Consider the following 21,830-nt stretch of genomic DNA (forward strand, 5'->3'; position numbering starts at 1 on the left):
AGTTCGGCAGCTTGTGCAACATTCTTTGAGCTATCAGCCAATTAAAGTCCCAGGATCTCATGTATGAGGGAAATAACAGACTTTTCTTTCATTCTAAGGAATAAAAAAAATTAAATACACTAATTAAAAAAAAAACTATTAGCTATATTAATGACTGCACAAGATCACAGTTGTGTCAAATTTTCAGAAAATTTTTACAAAAAAGAAGTAGATATTTAGCTGTATGTTGCTTTATAAACAAAATGTCCTTTCCTGGATTTAACTATACATCTAAGCTTTACCGTGTGTGGTGTCAGCTTTGGTGAGAATGCTAACCAATGGAAATAGTGTGACTATGTAAACTGAACTTGCAGAAATATAATAAATTCAATGGTGAACAGTAAATAAATTAGTCTGACACACAGATCAGTGAAAGGTTTTTATAAACAAAATGACTCTGCTGGAAGTAAATGTTTATTAATACTATCAGTGTCAGAAGACATTGTGAAATGTTACTCCCTTACATTAAATCATCACAGCCCTGAAATGCTGCAGTGGACAAAGCTTGCTGCAGGTGGTTTAACTGAAAGTGGAAGCCCCCACCCACTTCCTCAAATTTAACTTGACCACATGAGTCTTCCGGGGGGGGGGGGGATGTTGGTGTTCATTTGTCCTGCACTCTTCCACACACACCAAAGTTAAAAAAAAAAAAAAAAAAAACCTAGGTAGAATTTCTAACCGTATTTTACTGAGGTTAAAGATGTGAGGGGCCCTCAAAGGACCACCAGGCCTGTACTGTGTTAAACTCATATACTGAGAAACCACACAGACCAAAATGTGTGAGAACTGAAGTTAAAAGCAGTAAAATGGGTGTGGAGCTGATATGGCTGTGACCATTAATTGCTAAAGAAAAATTCACTCAGCAGCATCTGCTATTAAATAGAAGTTTGTCATCTTGACATAAAAACACAGAAATCAGTAATATTATACAATAGAGAGCTGAACATGACATAATTGAGTCAATTTAAATCACACATAGTTCATAGATGTAACAAACAAACAGCTGAAAAGAAGGAAATTTAATGTCAACACATACATTTTTATTTTTGTTCTTCAGTGTGGCAGAATAATCAGTTTCAATCAACATATGATTCTACCACATAAATTACAGTAAAGCTATTTCACATGTTTAGCATGAAGGTTTTGCTTTTAGTTGTTGGTGACTGAACAGTGTGTTTTTGCTAGATTAAAACAATTAAACACTTTTTTTTAATAGCAGACTTATAACAAACCACATTCTCTTTAATGAAACTTTAAAACAGTTTTAAATTTTGGTCTCTTTTTATAACTGTTCCACAGCCATTTTTTTCTTCTCTCTCTCTTTTTTCTTCTCTTTTGCTTGTTTAAGAGCATTGTACTAACATGTAGCTTTTAAAAAAGAATGGAAAGAAATCAGGTTTACATCGTGAGAATTCGTTTTAAGCATCGTGGTCTACAGCAGATGTCAGAGCAGCACAGATCTCTGTGACATGTTACTTATTACTGCACAATGTGGCGTGCTACAGTCATTTCTTATGAACAAATGTTCAAAGTGCTGAAGTGAACAAACAGCTGCTATCACAATTATTTAGGGTTTGAAGTTGTTTTTCCACTGCAAGTCATGATATACCCATGGCAATAAGAGCTACACTTCACATTAAAATGTAACCACATTCAACAAATGGTGGAGGAACAGTCAACAACCCACACCTGAAAATCAAAACTAAAATGCGTAATATGTGTAATACAGGAAGCACGACACTCGAGCTCATTAGCTGGCATGCAACAAAAATAAAATTTTGCCATCCAAAGTTTTTTTTTTTGTACTTATTACTGGCTCTTATAAAACAATATTACTATCTCTCAATTACACCTAACAATACTTAATCTGCTGTTGCATACTGATGGATTTAGACCATCATATTTATTTATCGAATAAATAATTAAATAGTTATTATTTTATTAATTAATAAACAATAAAAAAAAAAATTTATGATTGAAGATATTCATGTAATTCAAGATTTGATCTTTAAAACCACACACCTGATAAGTCTAACATTAAGTCTACAGTACAGTTTCTGTTGCGTTTATAGTCACATCCTTACATTTTGAATGTAATACCTTAATGTGAAGCTTAAGATGAAGAAATACAATATATAAACGTTCAGGATATATTGAGCAAAAGCTCCTGTCTTTAAGGCCCTGGTGTAATATAATACCATTAGTATTATGAAAGTTTTAATAAATAATCCTTGAGGATTTTGTTCAGTAAATAAAGTTTAGATAAGTACTGTTGTACTATGTGTTAGTAACAGTAAGCAGAGGTAGTCAAGTCAACCTTCTTAAAACTGTTAGTTATGATATACAAACATAAAATCAAAATGTTAGCGTTGTCAAAATTAGTCAACCTTCTTCAAGATAACTTGAAAAATATGTACACAATCCAGACTAATGAGACTCCCCCACACACGATCCTTATGGCCTCTGCATGTTGATGGCATTTATGGTAGAAGGCAGGCTGCCATGTCTGCGTCACCCTCGCAGTAGATGGCTGATATTTATCGATACAAACAGTGCTGCCGGAAATAAGCAGAAGAGAAGGTAGTTTGACACAGATGTGAATGACTGCAACTTTCTAAACTGACAAGCTAAAAAGAAAAAAGGAATGAAAGTTACCGGTTGCCTCTGTGTGCACTTTGGAACCATCAGTGCTGGTCACTTTACAGGACATAAACAACTTTCTGCCTTCCCTCTTGTCCAGAAAGGATTCAATCAACACAGTGCTTCCCAGTGGGATGGGGCTTGGGACAGGAACAAATGTTCATTAGGCCTAACTGACAAAAAGGATGCATTCAGACAGCAATGAATGTTGACTCAAGGTCCAAAGCAGATGTCTACTGGTCCTTAGTTAACCAAAATATATGTGCCAGAGCAAGTAGATAAAAATACAGTAGTTTTTAATACAACCTGAATACTGTTTCTTCATTTGAACATATCATTCTTGTACCTGCGGTAGTTGATGTTGAGATTGGCGGTCATAACCGGCGCACAAAGCAGAGAGCTGTGTGTTCCTGTCACAGTGTCAATCATGGTGGCTATTGCCCCCCCGTGGACATGTCTGGAAACACATTAGACAGTAATTACAAAGTTCAAACCAGAGTTGAAGACTTACAATGGCTTCATTGTGAGAGTTTTTTTTTTTTTTTCTAAATCTGTCAACTTATTTTTGGCACTTCAGCTTTTCTGATATATTTTCAGGGACTGAGGTAATCCGAACTGGGACACATCAGAGCAAGACATAGTTATACTTAATGTGGAAATACATTTAATATTATTGCATTATTTTAAATATGGATTACTGATGTTGTCAAGAAGAAAAACATCCAGCACTGACATTTGTACATAAGCATGAACAATAGAGAAATTTATCTCACCCTGGAGGCCCCTCCAGCAGATGTCCAGCTTGGAAAATGCACACACACTTTTGTTCGTCTTTGTTGATAAAAAGAACATACTCGAATGCTGCTCCAGCTTCCCTGATGTTCCGGGTGAAAAGACGAGCTTTTGCCTGGATTATTTTACTAAGATACACTCCACCTGATGGGAAAAATGCATAAAAGAGTGAATATTCGGTGGCTAATAATGCTACCAAGTACCCAAAACAAGCAGAGAGTTGATCCTGCAGGTGCTGATAGTAAATGCAGAATATTACTTTTTTTTGATTTTAGAATCTATGGGTCTTAATGAGTAGTAAATACTTTGAGCCACTCAGTTCTAGTAAAGATTCTTCAAGTACAAACCACAATTGGATTAAAAAACTAAGTCAGTTTTTCTCTTTGTAACGCCATCAAATGGGATAGCCTAAATAATCGTATACGAAAAATACATGTTTTTTTCATCTTGTTTTCATATAGGCCTACAGTTAATTCCATGTATTTATCCACATATATATTCATATACAGACAAATTTAGGTAATGTTAGCCATTTACAGAATCATATTCTAATAAATATTGAGTAATTATTTTGGGCATTAAGTGCAGAGGTTCAGTTTTAATTTAATGGCAAATTGGAATAAGAGTTTATGTATCCGCTTTTTTAAAGCCTTCTTTATCAAGTGCTCAAATGTAACCTGAAAATTAACATAACCAGAACTGAAATGTTTATTCTTATATGCATTGTTCAGAATCCTTTTTACATTCAACATTTACCTGAAGCTATAGCCCTTCCTAGAGAATAGTTTTCCTCCTTTGTTGCTTTGTTGGGCCTTTACTGGAGCAGCTTCTCTTTTCTGGCAACATCGTGAATAAACATTAAAGAACCAATGCCTCCACATTTTTATTTTTATTTATTTTTACAGATTACTTGTTTTCTTTCTGTGATTCTGGTACAGCATGCAGCTTGATCTCAGCTTCATTTGACCAAATGCTGCTACTCCAGAAGTGATCTGGCTTTTTAACACGTCTTGAATCAAAATTGAATTTGAACTCTCCTTTAAGCTGATGAATCTTGTGAATCATCAGTAATTTCCCTGATTAAGTCTTCTGTTCATAGCAGACTTGGATATGTATACCTTCTCCAGTGTCCTGCACTTGACTAGATGTTAAGAGGTTTTTGTTTACCATGGAAAGGATCCTGTGAACATCAGTTACTTTTGTCTTTAACAGACAATGCCTTTTTATGTTGCAGAGTTCATCTGTGTGTCTTTTTGTCTAAGATATTGTCTAATGAGATGTATTTTTGTTGTCTTCACATGTTCTGTTTCACCTGCTTTGAGAGCTTTTCTAACAATGCTGCTGGTTCATACAAATACCTTTCTAAAGCAAATGTCACACTGAAAATCAACTGGATAACTACCAGTTTAATTGATGACATGATAAAATATCAAAGGAAAAGCCTGCACCTGTCCAAGACACAGCTTCACAATCAGCATTCAAATAATTTTCTTAGTCAGTGAAATACACAGGTCCCACAGATTTAAGAACTGCCTTTCTTTGTATGTAAATACCTTCAAATTAAAGCCAAGACTCTGCACTATAAACACCAGATTCACAATTTAAGAGCAACTTGGTATCTTAAAGAAAATTGCGTATTTTTCCACATAGGCATAACTGTATTTTACTACTTTTCATGAACTGTGCATCTTCTTGCAACAAAAGTGGGCTAAATACAGAGAGCATGTAAGTTTGATCCATTCACCTTTAACTCTTAGCCGCTTGAACCTGATCCACAATACGTCTGTGTTATCCACTTGCAGGGCTAATATAGTAAGTTTACATGAGCTTTTTGGCAATCAAAAGTCCCCATGTAGCTATTTTGCATGAAGTAAAACAAGTGATAACGTCCAACTTATGCCCAGAACATTAAACATAAGACTGGCCCTATGATAACTGTGCCACAATCAAAAGACAAACATCATACTCTAACTCTGTACCAGTTGCATACTTGAGAGACCGATTATAGCTTGGGATTCTTCTCCACTGGTTTCCCTTGCCCTCTCCTCCCTCCGCCTCTGCTTTACATTGGCTGTTATAATACTCATACAACCGCATCATTTCTTCTCCCCATGAAGAGTTAGGCAGGCTGAAGTCCCGGGGCTTGGGGGAAAAAAATGATGGCAGTGCCTACCAAGCAGGGAAACACATGACAGCCATTAGTTTAGTGGTGAGATCATGTCTTACATGACACAGAACACAGTTATGTATGATGCAACATTAATTTTCTGAAACTTATACCAATAACTGGTTTCTGAGAGGAAGTGACTTTGAACATATGTACTTGCAAAGTGTGGATGTGTAATTTTCATGTATATATGTGTACTAAATCTTTTGTGCATTATCACACTTCTTGTGAATGAGAATTTCTTTCTTTCTTTTTCTCTCTTTTTAATCAGAGGCTAATAAAAACCATAATCATGATCCATTTGGCAAGTTTCTTTTCAAATCTTTTTAATTGCTTGTATTTTAGTCAGCTGCGAGTAAAGTACTGCTACATCAGAGAAACTCCTGGGACCAGTGAGTCAAACGACACAAAGCCATTTCAAAAGATGCCAGTCATTTCAAGCATTTTCGTCACAACAATGAATTATGGCCACCTACCACCATGGTCCTGTCAAACGTGGTCCTGAATGAAACGCTGGCACAGGGGTGACTTAGTTGTGTTTTCATCCGTGGGAGTGAGCAGAAGTTTTGAAGGCCCCTGAATATTCGACCAAGGCTCCTTGCCATCTGTAAACAGTTTAAAAGCTGGTTTTGAGAGAGATGCCTATGTCCTCTATGGTGTAAGTGCCGTTAAAAGGGATATGAAGTAGATGTAAAACGCTTGGTTAGCTAGCACCGTAACAAACTACTGTGCAAAAACTGAGCAGCTAGAAATATTCCTTTAACATGTTTCTTTAAAGGCGTCTCGGAAAAGAAAAACAAAAAACCGAAATACGCTTTAGCGTCTCACTGTGACTATTTTACCGGTGACTTTCATGTGTCATAATCTTCGGCAGTGATTCTCGGTTTCCGGCACGAGGGATTCAGTATTTCGTCACTCACATGTCACATGATTAACAACTTGCATCAGGATTGGCTAGGAAGGAGAAACATTTCCGGTAACAACCAAGTTCTCATAGCAACTGGTAAAATATTTTTTCTGCCGCCAAAAGTGTCGCCGAACTGGGAGTATGAGTGTAGTACAAGACTGTCCTCTTCCTAGCAATATTATACAATATATGTAAATTTAATGAGCAATAACAAATATTCATGTAAACAAACATTTTTTTTACTTTCAAATATTCACACAATTCATCAGCAACTATTACAAATTCAATTATTTTATTGATCCCTGCACAATTTTTGTAGCCTAGTTATAACGAGTGGATTTTCTTAAAATTCTTAACAACACAAAAGTTTTGGCAGACAATTTAGCAAATGGGCAGCACTATGGCTACAAAATAAATAAATTATTCCCAAAGAAGCTTGAACGTTTTAAATACTTTTAACATAGGACCTACTCATATACTGTGTATATAGATACATATGTATATGTTTTTTTTTTTCTCAGAATGTAAAAGTTTGAAGTACATAAAGTATTGCTAAGCACACCTGAAAGTAACAGGTTTTTGGCATTATGGACTACATTGGCAAACTTGATGCCACTCTGCACTAGGGGGAGTTAAAGGACCATTCAACTCAACTGTTATTTGATTCAAGCATAGGTGAATCAAACGAATGCAAGTATCAAAGATTCATACACATTACAAAAATGTAACTATATTGGTTATGTGCAGTCATATGATTAGTTCTTTTATTTCCTCTAAATCCTCTAAATTATAGAATATTTTCATAAAGCTTAAAAAAACAAAAACAAAACAACAACAACAAAAAAACATGTCTAATCAGTGTAATATTCCACACATAGGACCTCAGATATTAATCTGATGATGTGGTACTTTTAGGTGTCCTGGATTTACAGGTTTCATCAAGGGTCAAAGCACCCAAAATGCCTTCACTCATTCCTTTTCACAGGCACTTTTGTTCATGTAGTTTTACATTCTCTACATATATCCGTAATAATGCCCCTTAACAGCCATATTTATTTATCTGTGAGCACTATAAATAGAAATACTTGCCAAAGCTTTTACAGAGAAAAAAACCAGATTAGCTCCACCAACCCATACAACTGCAGAATATATGACACATGAAGCACATTTTTTCATTCTACATCAGTAACACTTGTCCCATGCATGCATGGTTCATAATGCATGCTTCATAATCAACTTGATTGTTACATACCATTAAAAAATAATAATAACACCAGAGCCATAACCTCATTAGATATGTCACAAAAACTATAATATAGTTGACGTGTGCCTCTCCTTGAAAAAGTTCACTCTTTGGCAGCTGGCTTCTCTACTTCCTCGGCCACTCCACACAACTTCCTGCAAAATTAAGCAAAGCAGATAAGGAATTTTTGGATTTACCAAGAAGATTCTTGGTGTAAAAATGCTTCTTTGGTTGTTATTATCTGACCATACACACTGTATATTTCATGTAAGTGTATGTTTCACATCTTACCGTGCTTCTTTATTGGTCATATCTGCATCAGCACAGAGAACTTTGTCTCTGTCCAAAATCTGTTTTTTCAAATTATCAATGTCCCCTTGAGCTTTAACTTTAGCCTCTTCGTGATCAGCTGAGAAAATAAAGAGAAACAAGAGTGAAAATGGAGCATTCATACATCTATTATAAATGGGTCACGTTTACATATTTTAAATTTGTTTATTAAAAAAAAACAGGGACATTGTTTGTCAGTCTCACTTTTGCACCAGGTGTGAATTGACCCATGTTACTGTATAAAGGCAAGCCACTGGAAATGTATCCATCTGACTTACCTTTGAGTTTAGTAATTGAGTCTTCCATTTCTATTTTCCTCTTGTCACTATTAACCTAACAGGGTAAAGGGTATTTTGCAACAAGTTAAATAAAAGCTTGAAGAAAAGAAAATGCAGATTCGATAATCCTTTGGATGTAACTGAACATTACATGAAAATATTGTTTATATTGTGACACATATTGATCTTAACCAGGTTAAAACACCCAATGCGTCTTGTCAAAAGTATAGCCATCATAGCAGGGTAGAAATTTGCGCTGGTGCGCGCGCCTTACCTTCTCAGCGTTACAGGAATCCAGACTTTTTTCCATACTTTCTTTTGACTTTTGAACCTCTGCCTTTTTCACTTTTAGCTCCTCCAATTTTGAGTTGGCGACATCCACCGATGTCTTCAGCTCATGGATTTTGGTTTTCACCTCCACGATGATGTCCTCTTTCCTCTTGACATCCGCTGAGTTCTCGACAATTCGGGTTCTCATCGTACGCAGGTGCAGCTCCTGACGCACGGCCTGGAAAGCCAACCCGGCCATGACCACCACGCTCAGTGAGACTAAAGCAATTGCTGCCTTCATTTTGGTTAACAGTGGATGAATGAGTTGGGGTGGCGAAGACCGCTGAGGATCACTTGATCATCCCGATGAATTTGCCCGATTTTGAGTTCCGTTGCCACTAGACTGCTAGCCCAACCTGTTTTACCTGTTTAACTAGATGGGCGGCACAAGCCACCTGCTTCCTGGTGACTCTTTCTTTGGCTCCGGTTTGACAGACACTTAAAAAAAAAAAAAAACCTGCATCACAATCATGTTGCTTCTTTTGGATTCTTTTAACTAGATTTCTTTAACTAGCTACTGTTACAATTTACCATTTATATTTTAAAAAAAGATTAAATACAATCTTGAATTGCTGAAACAATTCAGATTGAAGAATATCTAATTAAGCTTATAAAAACTACTCCATTTTGTAACTTGTTTGCATTTTTCAACATTAGAATAAATGACTTCCAGGACACCCTGATTTTTTTCCCCATTATCCATTTCTCCAATAAAGTTCAGAAGAGTTCATGAAAAGATTTGTTAGCTTTGGTGTGCTGTAAGATAAGGTAAATTAATGTATGTCTTTCATAACAACAACTCCTTGCCTAATGCAGTTGTGTTACTTTTGCTTTTGAGACATAAGTGTGAAATGCCAACTTCTTTCTAGCTTCTCTTTATAACGGCTGTGGTCGATTCCAGGCTTCTCCTGACTACAAAAATGACTACACTCCAAGACACTGAACCCCACGTTGCCTCCAGATGTGTCTATTGGGGTATGAGTATATATGATAGAGCAAAGCACACAACCATAGAAGTGGTTGTGACATGTGGTGTAAATTGCTTTGAGTGGTCAACATGACTAAAAAAAACACAATTTAAGTACTGTCTATATACCATTCATTTGCCATATTCGTATAACATACTGATTATTTGGGAATCTAGACCAGGATCATTTAGACCAGGTCCAGATCGAAAACTGCTAAAGACTTTTCAAATCTGGACTGAAATATTCTACACAGTATCTAGACTGTTTGACTGTCAGACAATAACAGCTGCAATAATCAGATTCTTAAAAACACACTGTCTGGTTCGTGAAACCTTTATTCTATTTGTGAAAATGCCTTTTATGACTTTTTGTTGGCAGCAGTTACCAACTCCGGTCCTCGAGATCAACCATCCTGCAGGTTTTTGTGTTTCCGTGCTGCAACACACCTGACTCAAATCAATGGCTCATTAACAGGCTGATGCAAATGTCGACAACAAGTTATTGAAGAACCTTTTCATTTGAATCAGGTATTTTGTACCAGGAAAACACTACATCTTCCAGGAGGAGGACCGCTATTGGTGACCACTGAGACCATATTAGACCAGGTCCTGAACAAAAGCTACAATAGACTCTTTAAATCTGTTCTGAAAAGAGAGACAACTTAAACACTTAAAACATATAGATTTTTGTTTTCTTTTAAACAGTTATCTGACCCATTAAAAATTAGCTATTTTTCTATTAAGCTATTTTTTTATGTCTTGTAAATACAACAATTAATAAATGTCCAGTAGATGGAACATAAAAGCAGTCTAGAAAACTCTTCATGATGAAACCAGCCTTGTGAAACTGCTTTGATCAAATGAAAAGGTTCTTCAATGACTTGTCAACATTTGCATCAGCCTGTTAATGAGCCACTGATTTGAGTCAGGTGTGTTGCAGCAGGGAAACACAAAAACCTGCAGGATGGTTGATCTCGAGGATCTTTAGTAGTTTTTGATCTGGACTTGGTCCAATGTGGTCTAGATTCCCAATCAGTTATATACACATATAGCAAATGAATGGTACATATGCAGTACTTATCCGTACAGTACGAATCGGAAGCTACTTTTTCCTCCATTGAAATATGCAGGAGATGGATGTTTGTTTGTTTGCTGACCCAGTATGAATTACAGAATGTGCCAAAACGCAAGTAAGTGGTGGATTTACCAGTTTTCCAACTTAACACAGGGAGGTGTAACCAAGGTGGCGCAGGGAGCAACATTCCAGGTAAGGAGGAACTGGTTGACTGCGCAGTGACACTGCAGGAAGCGCTGCTCCTCTCTGACACTTTACGCCGTAAAAGAAAGATCAACGCTACTTCACAGGATGAAGACTCATCTCATTATTCCTTTGGCATTACTTACTTCTCTTGCTTTGCTGGGGGTGATAAAAATACGAAAAAAGGAGAATGAGAAGGTGGAGAAGCATTACGTATTACAGAATATCAAACTGCGGGTGAACGACGATGCTCTGGACGAGTATCGTAATTCTATTGCTGAGGACCAAAACCTGCTGGAAAAGACTAAAAGTGAGCATAACACAATACAAGAGGAATTGGACAAACTCAAGCTCAATGAAGACAGAGTTAAAAATGAAGCGGACCTATGCCAGGAGAGCAAGGTGGGGAAACGGTGATGTCGTACGGTGGAGCAACTTTTAAAAGGCTCATTTAAACAATTTTAATAATTTCAAAAAACGAATCTAAACTAATTCATTTCATTAATATTTGTTCTATAACGAAAGACGATTGTGTCAATTTAGCTTTTACATATATTATCCATTCATTTAAGATTCTATACGATAAAGACCTATTCAAATAACCAATTAGGCCGAGGCTGATATTCACTTCTTTGCCTGAGTTTCATGTCCGGAGTTTCAAACAGCCTAAAAGAAGCTCCCACCCCCCCTTCCCCCATAAACTTAGATGTACATTGTTGAGATTCTCTCTTTTTGTGTGCAGAAATCTGAGGCAGATAAGCTGGCTGTAATAACAATGGACTTAAATAACCTTAAAGGTGAGTGATCCTTTATGGCAAAGTGGTGATGCATATAATAATTGATGAAAAACGCTTTTAGATACTTTTGTTAAGCTCGAGCTTATTTTCTAAATGCATTTTTACATTTCAATTTGATGAAAAATCTATTCTCTGCTCAGAATGAATTATGTTATAACACTTACAGCTGAAACTGAGAAAGAAATGACTCTCTGGAACACTGAAATAGCTGCACTGAAAGAACAAGCAGCAGGACGCAGTTCAGTGTGTGACTTTTTAAAAGGAGGAATGCCATTTGCAAGGTATGGTTACTTTTTCACCAAACATAAATTTGTGGGATAAATTGTCACATCTGCAATCTAACTAACTCATTGCATTCTCTTTTGCAAAACTTTGTCAAAGACATATTTGTGGCAATAAAGAGCCTAATAGGGCTAAAGAAGAAGGGGTAGAGGTCCCTAAAAAAGAGGAGGCAAAGGCAGACGCCCCTAAACAGGATCCACCAAAGGAAGACGCCCCTAAACAGGAACCGCCAAAGGCAGATGCCCCTAAACAGGATCCACCAAAGGCAGACGCCCCTAAACAGGAACCGCTAAAAAACAGAGGCCAAAAAGAAGAGGAGGTAAAGGTGGAGGTTCATGAAAATAAGAAGCCAAAGACAAAGGAAGAGGCCCAAAGATGAGATTATGCATGTTTTTAATCTCCAACACTTCCACACTTCCAGGAACAATAAAAGCAGACTCCAGTATGAATGTGACTATCCTAGTTTTTATATTATTTCATGAACACATGGAAAACAAGTAAATGGTTATGCATATCTAAGAGTATATGTTGAATAAGTGTAACATCTGCTTGCTATACACAGCCATCCTTATTATGTACAAACACAAAGTGGTGTCTTTAATCAGTCTAAAAACCTGTGTACTGATTGAGCACACAAGCTAATACACTGGTCAGTGTCTTCAGCTGACTAGTGTATTACCTTGTGTGTCACTATAGGTTAACATTTTCATCTGTTTACTTTTCAAATTACAGAGCATGATCAACTGTCATTGCCAGAGTCAAATTTCTGTTTCATTTTCACTGCCACCATAGTTCTTATTCAGTAATAGTATTTAACAGCTAATCAAGAGATCTTGTTAAACTGTACACGTAATGGTTTTGTAATTTTACTAAAACATTTCAGGTATTTTTAAAAAAAAATTTTTTATAACAGGGATATCTTCCAAGGACAGAAAATGGAAACTTAGCCATTTGTTTAACTCTGGTAATTTACAATAATGTGTATTAATGTACAATGTTCCTGTAAAACACACAAATATCCAGGCTTCTGCCATATTTGTAAACAACTATCAGGATTGTGATCCTCAGGTATATATCAACACTTACTGTGACATGTAGGGGTTTCTAGGAAAAGACTGTGTGATCACATATCTTTATTTGACTCAGTGGAAAAGAATGGAAATATCTCTTGGTCTAACTTTTTGTTTTGTGTGCATGCTCAGTCACTTATTAAGTAACAAACTGGCAAATAATTTTTTCTGCAAGCACGATTTAAGGTTACTCTGATTTGTTTGTGATGGCAGATTGGCAATGGGAAAAATGTAGGAACTAAATTAGTGAGGAACACTGGTCCTCGAGGGCTGCAGTACTGCAGTTTTCCCTTGTGTTTCTGCTCTAACACACCTGATTCAAATCAAATGGAACCAACAGCCTATCCAGTTCTGCACTACTTGCAAGAAGAAGGCCACGGTTCTCCACCACTGGACCAAATAGAGTTTTGTATAACCAGTGGGTAAACTCGGGGACATCATGTAGTCATTCATAAGAAATTAGCTGTCCAGATTCTCCTCTTCCATTTGCTCAGTCACTCCTTCAGCTGCAACAATGCTTGTTTGTTATAATCAGTTATATTTTTCAACAAACTAAAGCAGTTGCTGACACTTTTACTTCTCTGTACGTTTATACATTTTATATATTTCAGTCTGTTTCTCTGCTTTTGTGAAACAGCTGCATAAATGTGCCTTACCATGCACAGCTGGCTCTAAACTTGGGTAATATGTAAGTAATGTTGTGCTTGATTTTATGCAAATTAATGGATAAAAACCATTTAGCAAAACACATTTCTTACATTAACTGGCATTGTTGAAAATCTTGAAATAAAATTTTGTCTTGAAAGTGCAAAGTCGGTGCAACAATTTGCTTTATTGTGTATAAAAAGATTAACTTCAGAGCATTTAGAATACCTCAATGCAAAACAAAAAAAGAAATGGCCTATTAATGAAAAGCTATGAAGACACCCATATATTTTCTATACTTGCTCACCAATAAAGGGTTCAAGTTCACCCTGGACTTCAGTTTTCTTACATATGTTTAAACTGGCACATTTAAGAAACAAACTTTATTTTCTCGAGATAACGAATTTATTCAAATGCAGGGTTGCAAAGGAGCTCTAGCTGCTCCTGGTCCATCACAGAACTAACACATAGAGAAAAACATTCAGAGTCACAGTCACACCTATTGAGAATTTAGAGACTCAAATCAACTTAACATGCATGTCTTTTGACACTAATAAATTATATTGGCTTTTATTAGAAAAGTGTGTTTGTGGTCTACTGGGAGCAGTGCTGATGTCACACGAAATCTGTGACCCATCAGAATCTGTGGCCACAGTATACATTTCTCTGCATGTGCGTCTAGACGAGCGAAGTCTTGAAAACAAATGTATTGAAGTCTGAGTTCATTATAATGCAGATACAGTAAAGTCACACATTCTGATAGCTATCAGAAATGGTGACCTCTGTGATCCTGGCTATGAAAGGGTCAGAGCTGTTCTCTACTGGGTCGTCAAGCTGATGTCAGATTGAGGAACATCCATCACTGATCAATGCCTCAGATTTTACTTTTATCAAGTCTGACAAAGGCTGAAATAGCTATGTGTGTGACAATTAAGCTTTACCATCAATCATTAAGAATTACACATATACACCCTCCCCAGATTTCCCTCTCCAGCTGCCATGGGGTCAATTTTGAATAATAAAATCATGTAGCACAGTAACAACTAGGCCTACTTTTGAGCCCACCTTAATCATCTCATTATCTCAATAAAACAAAGTTTGTTTTTTTGATTCATTCTGGATTCATTCATTCTGACATGAGTTGCATCATGTTAGTGGTCGCCATGGCTATATAGATAGTAAACAGTGTGATTTATTTGTATTTCTGATGCAGAGCTCTCACATGTCAGCGTATTTGGGTATTTATATAATGAAAAGTGTGGTACAAGGTTAAAATTCACTACATAAGTGCAAACTATGGTTTACAATTATTTTTAAAACCAACAGATATTTCATGCAGCTCCATTGTGCCTTTTAAATAGCCTATATAGAACAAATACATTAAATTAAATTTACAATTAGGTGTTACAAATCTTTAACTTGACTTTGACTTGATAGATGTGACAAATGGGCAGGGCCGTAATTAGGTTTTTGAGGGGCCTAAGATTAAAATTATAATTACTCTGTTTTGGTGGATACATCTTTTATTTCAATGCTATTAGAAGCTTTTGGACATACAAGAGATGTTTTTTAAGTTTAATTTAAGGACATAAAGGTTGAGGGAGTTGGGGTTGGGGGGTTGGGGAGGGGGGTTCTTTTCACAAGCTCAATCTCTGTATCTCATTGAAAAACATCATGGAGTAAAGAAAAGATGTTAGAAAGGAATAACCTTAACTTAAAAAAGAATGAAAGAAGACTAGACTAAAAGTGAATGGCTTCAGGGAAAACCGATGTCTGCAGATAAATGGTTTCTGACTTGAAAGAGGTCTATCAGCTAAGTCAGGATTCCGACCACAAAATATCTTATTGCTGACAACACTCAGCTCTACATACCTGCCTCAGGGGACGCTGGTCCCATACAAAGCTTAGATGTTTGCCTTGGTCAAATCAAGGCTTGGATGTTCCAGATATTTCTTCAGATATACAAAGATAAATTGAAATAAGTATCTTTGGAAAATAAAGATGTATCTCCAAAGATTAGTGCTAATCTTCAGTCAGCAATGTTAAAAACAATGGATCAAGTTTTGTTTATTTCTTTTTATTATGTACCTCACTTTGGGCTGCCTTACGTATAAAATGTGCTATATAAATGAATTTCCCTTCCCTAGAGCACTGTAATGAAAATTACAGCAAGTGGTAGTGTGGATCTGAAAACTACAGTTGTTCAACAAATATTATACAAGAATAGTTTTAGATCTTTTGTCAAACACAAAGCTTCACTGCAATGGCTGTCTGTTCTTTTTAGAATTTATTTTGAAATTGTTTTATTTGTTTTTAAGACACTGAATGGTCTTGCCCCATCCTATCTGAGCTGTTGCATGTCTACTCCCCCCTGCCGATCACTCAGGTCAGCTAACCAGCTGCACTTGGATTTGCCAAAGATGCGGCATTGTGCTCAGAGTGGACAGAGCTTTTGCAGTGGCAGCTCCTTGGTTAAAGAACTTGCTACCACTGCCTGTCAGACAGGCCTCCTCCCTGTCCATTTTTAAATCTCTACTTAAAACCTATTTCTTCTCTTTGGCTTTAACCCTGCTTGAGTGGTGATTTTATTATATGAATATATGATATTATATATTTTTGTCTAATTTTTAGCATTTGATTTTTATTTATTTTTATATATTTAGTATTATTTTACATTGTTTTATTGTGTTCTTAAATGTGTTTTATGTCTTTTAAATGTTTTACTGTTCAGCACCTTGGTCAGTATTTACTGTTTTTAAAATGCTTCATATATACATACATAATCAGTATGGAAGGAATTATCTTCATTTATTCATGAAGATAATGAAATGTGACATACTAAAAAAATCATATGAAAGCCTTATAGCTTATCTCCTTATTATTCACATAGTTCAAACAGCTGTTATCATAGCTGCTACTCATATACTTTTAGGTCATTTCACCACTGGAGCCAAAAAAAAAAAAAAAGAAAAGAAAAGCAAGAAAAGCCTTTCTAAGAGTTAAACATGGGCAGGAAGTAAAGCTCAATATAAAGCACCAAGAAAAAAAAACATGTTTAAAATAAGACAGATGTATAAATAAAGCACAAAATATTAAAAAGAGTGACTATACATACATACATACGTACATTCATACATATATATATATATATATATATATATATATATATATATATATATATATATATATATATATATATATATATATATATATATATATTAAACAAAGAAATAGAGAACACAACATGTGATAACATCACTGAACATGTATCCTGGTTGCTAAGGTAATGATTAATGCCTGCAAACAGACAGATAGCTAAAGAAACAATGATTAACACATCGCCCAGAATAGCTACTCATCTTTTGCATGCTAACATTTTAATAAAGGGAGCGTTTGTGTTTATATTTGCCTGATATTAGACAGCATGGAAATTTGGTGTCTGTTGAGAGAAACAATTTTTTTATATTTTAAGAAGGAAAAAGGTAAAATGTCAAAAGATTCTCCATAATTGCTTTCCTGTTGCAGCTGCTCTTCTAATTTACGTCTTCTTCTGTAATACAAAATGCTTCTTGGCCTTTAGTTTCAGTCATTCTTTTATGGCTTCAGTTGTGTTTTTTTCTTCTGTTAGATAACGCCTCCACTTCTGAGGCAGAAAACATAGGTATTGAATAATCATTGTTAACCTTGTCTGCCTCTCTTTTTCTTAGTGACCCTGCCTCAGGGCTTATTCGTGTCTGTGTCTGTGTGCGTGTGCACGAACGAGGGAGTGAGTGAGTAAGAGAAACAGAGAGAAGAATCAGAGTACTGGCTAATCATACAGCTGAAAGCCTCTGTCTGTCACTCCCAGTTAACCTTGCTGGGTTTTACTGTTAAAGCTGCTTGTTAATTTCTGTTATGGCTCATTCAAAACATAATAATTTCTGCTTGAATTTAAGTTTTGAATCTAATTTTAGGTAAACTAAGTTACCCTTATATCTTTGTGTAGTTGCATTTCTAGTTTTGTTGTTGTTGTTGTGTTTTTTTTTAAGCTAGATCTTCTTTTGCAGTCACAAAATAGAAAAGGCTCAGTCTCTTTGTGAATTGTCTTCCTCATCTCCACCAGCATGTTATCCTGTGATAGATTACAGTTGAAAAAAAATTATCTGTGTGTACTTATAGACAGTATGTCAAAATATCTGTAATTAAAATGTCAACCACATAGTGATTCATTTTAAATACATTGTCTTGGCACCCGAAATTTATCTGTTCAGCTTAGCTTGAGCCAGTTTCCTCTTTGAGCCTTGAATGACAGTGTTAAGTGAAAGTATTTAGTAGCTGTGAAGCAGATTGAACCAGAGGAAAAGGACCAAGGTTTTACAAAAGGTTACAATATAAATATTGTTTGTCATTGAAAGGATCTGAGTTATTTTGTCAATTCCTGTCACCCTGTTATTTCTCGCTTTGACTCACACTGCCCTCCATCTGCTGCAGATTAAAACACTCCCCTCGGGCTCACAATTAGGCAATCAGGGGGCTATCATTCCGCCCCAATAGGCTTGCAAGGTCATAGCAGGGGAGGATACACGACAGAAACAGCCTGTGCTAATGTTCTTAAACTGTAAAGTGGAATTTGATGTTAATGCATAGTGTTGCATGTCTTCTCCCACTAATTATGTTGTTTAATGTTTGAAATTGCAAATGATTCCACATTAGTTATTATTTCTGTTGGTTTAAGTAAGTGAGTGATTGTGACTCAGATTATTATTAGCTGTATATTTGCAAGCTCCCATTATGAATCTTTTCAGCTGCATCAACTCTTCTACAACTGCACCAGCTCTGCTTCTGCTGCCTTCAAATAAAAAATAAAACAAACAAAAAATATGGCCAATCCATGTGTCAAAAGTGCAGTATTCTTTATTGATCACCATGTCCGGCAGATAATGTGGATTCAACACATGTGAGAGTCCCACATTACCACTAAACTCAATCTGACATCCTGTGAGCACACTGACAGCGAAGGTCACAGCCACTGCTCAGATGTCACAAAATCTAGACTGATGCATATAACAAATGAACAGAAATCTGGAGATTTAAAATTTAAAAATGCCATACTATGACCTTTTCTGTGATAGATGTTCAAAATGCTTTTTAACCACGTTCTTGCTTTGGCTCAATAGAACTGTGTACTTCAATTTAGAGGTACTTTAGGAACGAACAAACTAAAATGGTAGCTCTGAGTCAAGTATGGAAAAAAAATGCAGCACAAGTAATAGGACAAATAAAGCCCTTGATTAAAAATCTTACTCTTTAACCTTCATCTTTTGTAGGTACCCGGTCATGGTTGTAGCTAAATTTCCTCCTTTTTTATGGTACTTCCATAACGTTTCAATCAAATCGTGCAAGCTTGTTAAAGTTGTGGCTTTCTCTCTTCTTTCGTAGCTGGACAGCAAAGATGGTGGACTCATCTGGACTTGACCCACTTGTGAACAGTTTGATTGACATTTACGGACTTTATTAGGAGCACGTTCCCTGCTTTCTTCACAGACACAGACTATAAGCCAAATCTTAGAAAAGATTAAAAAAACAAGGAAAATTATGTCTAAATAATTTATATTTTTGTTTGGTTATACAGTCATTTGGTGCAAGCATTCCCATTAAACATTGTGTTTAGTAGGAATTACACATGCCTTTGGAAATTTATTGTTTTTATAAGCTTTATTTATGAAGTAGGTAAGGGACTATATGAAGTAAAGTGACTGCCATGTTTGATGTTTGTCCTCTCTACAGGCAGTAACTAAAGCTATTTGGCTCTTCATATGCAGTTGTGTGTGTATCAGTGTGTGTGTGTGTGAGGGTTCACAGTGGGATGAGCATCACATGTATTGATCAGACTAATGTGGGGAGGAAAGGCTGCAGGCCATACAGGCCTCAGCAGCTGATCAATATAACTCTAATTACATGCGTGTGAGTGTGTATGTTATTGAAAAAGTGAATACCACTATCAAAAGAAAAAAAAAAAAAAACTATAGGGTTGTGTATATAAATGTTGTTCCACTGAGTGAAAGCTCACAGGATCACACAGCCCTTAGTCACTGTTTCTTTTTATACTGCACACTGTCAACATAAATTCTTTTTTCTTTTCTTTTTTTAGCTAACCTTTTTAGTGACTGAACAAGATAATGCCATGCGTGGATAAAGGGAAAAAGTAAGTATCTTTTTTGTGTCTTTATACGTTATATTGGGGACATTGTCAGCTTTGTGAATTCTGAACAAACACACTCCGATGTTAAGCGTCAGCAGGATCTCTGAGTCTCTCTATCAGTAACTCACTGCTCAGAAGGCTGCTACCTTGTCATTTTGCATGATGAACAGGTTATTCAAGTCTTTAAAGTCAACCAACTTAACTGAGTGAAATGTTTTTATCACAACCCCTATCCTTTATGTTCTTAATGGATTGTGTCTCTCATTTGCCACAGGTCTTTCCAGTCTGCGTGGCTCTCTCTGATTTGCCAGAAGCTGTGTGATATGTTTGATATTCGGTTGTTCTTGTGTTTTATCATGTCAACTAAATATCAGACATATTCCTACAGAATCTGGTACTGACTTCTGATCGTTGCTCTAAAAAGAAGCTTTTGGTTTCAGGTGAATGATTGTGGATCATAAACCTTGCAATTGCACTTCACACAAGTATCTACATCATTGACAGATCAGCTCGTTACTGTTGGAAATAAATGCAAACATTATCAGTTAGAGGCTTTTGTTAATGTTTCAAATTCTCTTCCTGTTTTCATTGAAACACACACAAACGGACCTTGTATTTCAAGTTTCAGTGTTTACCTGTAATTCTGTCTCTCTCTCTCTCAAACACATACACGCCTATACAGTCATTTAACTAACAAATAAGACACAGGAGTCTTCTATTGACAGTGATCTAATTGCACGTTGACATCCTGCTTCATGGGCAAATAGGTGTGCTGCGTCTACAAGCATAAAAAAACCATAAAAGCTAAACCTGAAAGTTGCCTTCTACCCACTAAAGTAGGGACACATCAGACGTTTTAGGCTGCTGCTTTTTTCACATTTTACAGTTTAAAGTGTCAATTTTTGCTCTGAATATATATATATATATATATATATATATATATATATATATATATATGTATCTATGTTTGTGTGTGTGTCTGTGTGATTTGTATGTGATTTTTTTATCTGTGCATAACGTAAATAAAGTCTGATGGCTTATTAATATCCTCCAGAGTGATTCATTACTGTCTGTGCTTATTCCATCAGATACAGCAAGCGATTTGCTTTAGTTATTATTTATATGCTTTAATCAGTTGATTTTACATAGTGATGAGATGCTTGTTGACTTTTAGCTATAATAAAAGTTTTTCCCTCCCATTCAATAAATCCTTCAAAGGACATTCATTACATAATAACCCATTTTTAAAGGAAGTAACATCCTGATGTGCCTGTGGGAGAATCATTTGGGAAATTGTGATCTTTCGTGTGAGGAACAGCATGCTTTTTAATCAAATTAGTTGCTTTATTACCCACGTCAAGTTATGACATTTCTATTCGCTTTTGTTTACAGCATTTATATAGATTTCAGACAATCAATGATTTGAAACCAAATCATTGATCTTCCACGCTGCAAAAGTCTGAGACCATCTGAGGCTGCTTTTTTAAATAATTAAAAACAATATATTGAAGAATATGTGAGTTGGATGAGCTTGTGTGTGTGTGTATGTGTGTGTGTGTGTGCGTGCATTTATGTAGCTTATCTGTGGGCGGTTTTTCAAAGACTATGTGACACATTAAGCCAAGCTGTTGAATTTCAGAATTTACTAGCCAATTAAATACACTGTGTCATTGCAACATTTTTTCTGTATGACTAGCCCACTCTGGACTAGGCAAAGATCTTTTTTTTTCTTTTTAAGACTTCTTTGTGTGTGTGTGTGCTTTAGTGGGTTCATCAAGTTTAGAGCAAACAGGGAAGTACAGTAGGTAGAAGGAGGGGTATAATATGCAGCAAAGGACAACAGGTTAGGACTCAAACCAGGGCTGACTGATTCATTCATTCAGTCATTGTGCCTTCACTCATAG

General features: G+C 36.0%; 3 protein-coding genes across 3 annotated transcripts; 1 reads left to right on the forward strand and 2 right to left on the reverse strand.

Annotated features, from left to right (window-relative positions):
- Positions 1-490: 490 nt before the first annotated feature.
- Positions 491-6,844, reverse strand: them4 (thioesterase superfamily member 4). Its single transcript, XM_041988459.1, has 7 exons — positions 6,481-6,844; positions 6,115-6,243; positions 5,451-5,640; positions 3,453-3,615; positions 3,026-3,136; positions 2,695-2,819; positions 491-2,594 (listed from the first exon to the last, which is right to left on the reverse strand). The coding sequence occupies exons 2-7, from the start codon at positions 6,241-6,243 to the stop codon at positions 2,551-2,553; spliced, it is 762 nt and encodes a 253-aa protein (XP_041844393.1). The 5' UTR covers positions 6,481-6,844; the 3' UTR covers positions 491-2,550.
- Positions 6,845-6,988: 144 nt separating this feature from the next.
- Positions 6,989-9,106, reverse strand: si:dkey-87o1.2 (uncharacterized protein LOC796684 homolog). Its single transcript, XM_041988461.1, has 4 exons — positions 8,671-9,106; positions 8,397-8,451; positions 8,080-8,197; positions 6,989-7,943 (listed from the first exon to the last, which is right to left on the reverse strand). Exons 1-4 carry the CDS (start codon positions 8,965-8,967, stop codon positions 7,892-7,894), a joined length of 522 nt encoding a protein of 173 aa, XP_041844395.1. The 5' UTR covers positions 8,968-9,106; the 3' UTR covers positions 6,989-7,891.
- A 1,579-nt stretch (positions 9,107-10,685) lies between these two features.
- On the forward strand, positions 10,686-13,322 carry LOC121642012. Its single transcript, XM_041988460.1, has 5 exons — positions 10,686-10,755; positions 10,922-11,353; positions 11,694-11,748; positions 11,915-12,029; positions 12,130-13,322. Exons 2-5 carry the CDS (start codon positions 11,060-11,062, stop codon positions 12,407-12,409), a joined length of 744 nt encoding a protein of 247 aa, XP_041844394.1. The 5' UTR covers positions 10,686-10,755; positions 10,922-11,059; the 3' UTR covers positions 12,410-13,322.
- The last annotated feature ends 8,508 nt before the right edge of the window (positions 13,323-21,830 follow it).

The sequence above is a fragment of the Melanotaenia boesemani genome, chromosome 6 (assembly GCF_017639745.1).
Source record: "Melanotaenia boesemani isolate fMelBoe1 chromosome 6, fMelBoe1.pri, whole genome shotgun sequence".
In the NCBI taxonomy this organism is placed as follows: Eukaryota; Metazoa; Chordata; class Actinopteri; order Atheriniformes; family Melanotaeniidae; genus Melanotaenia; species Melanotaenia boesemani.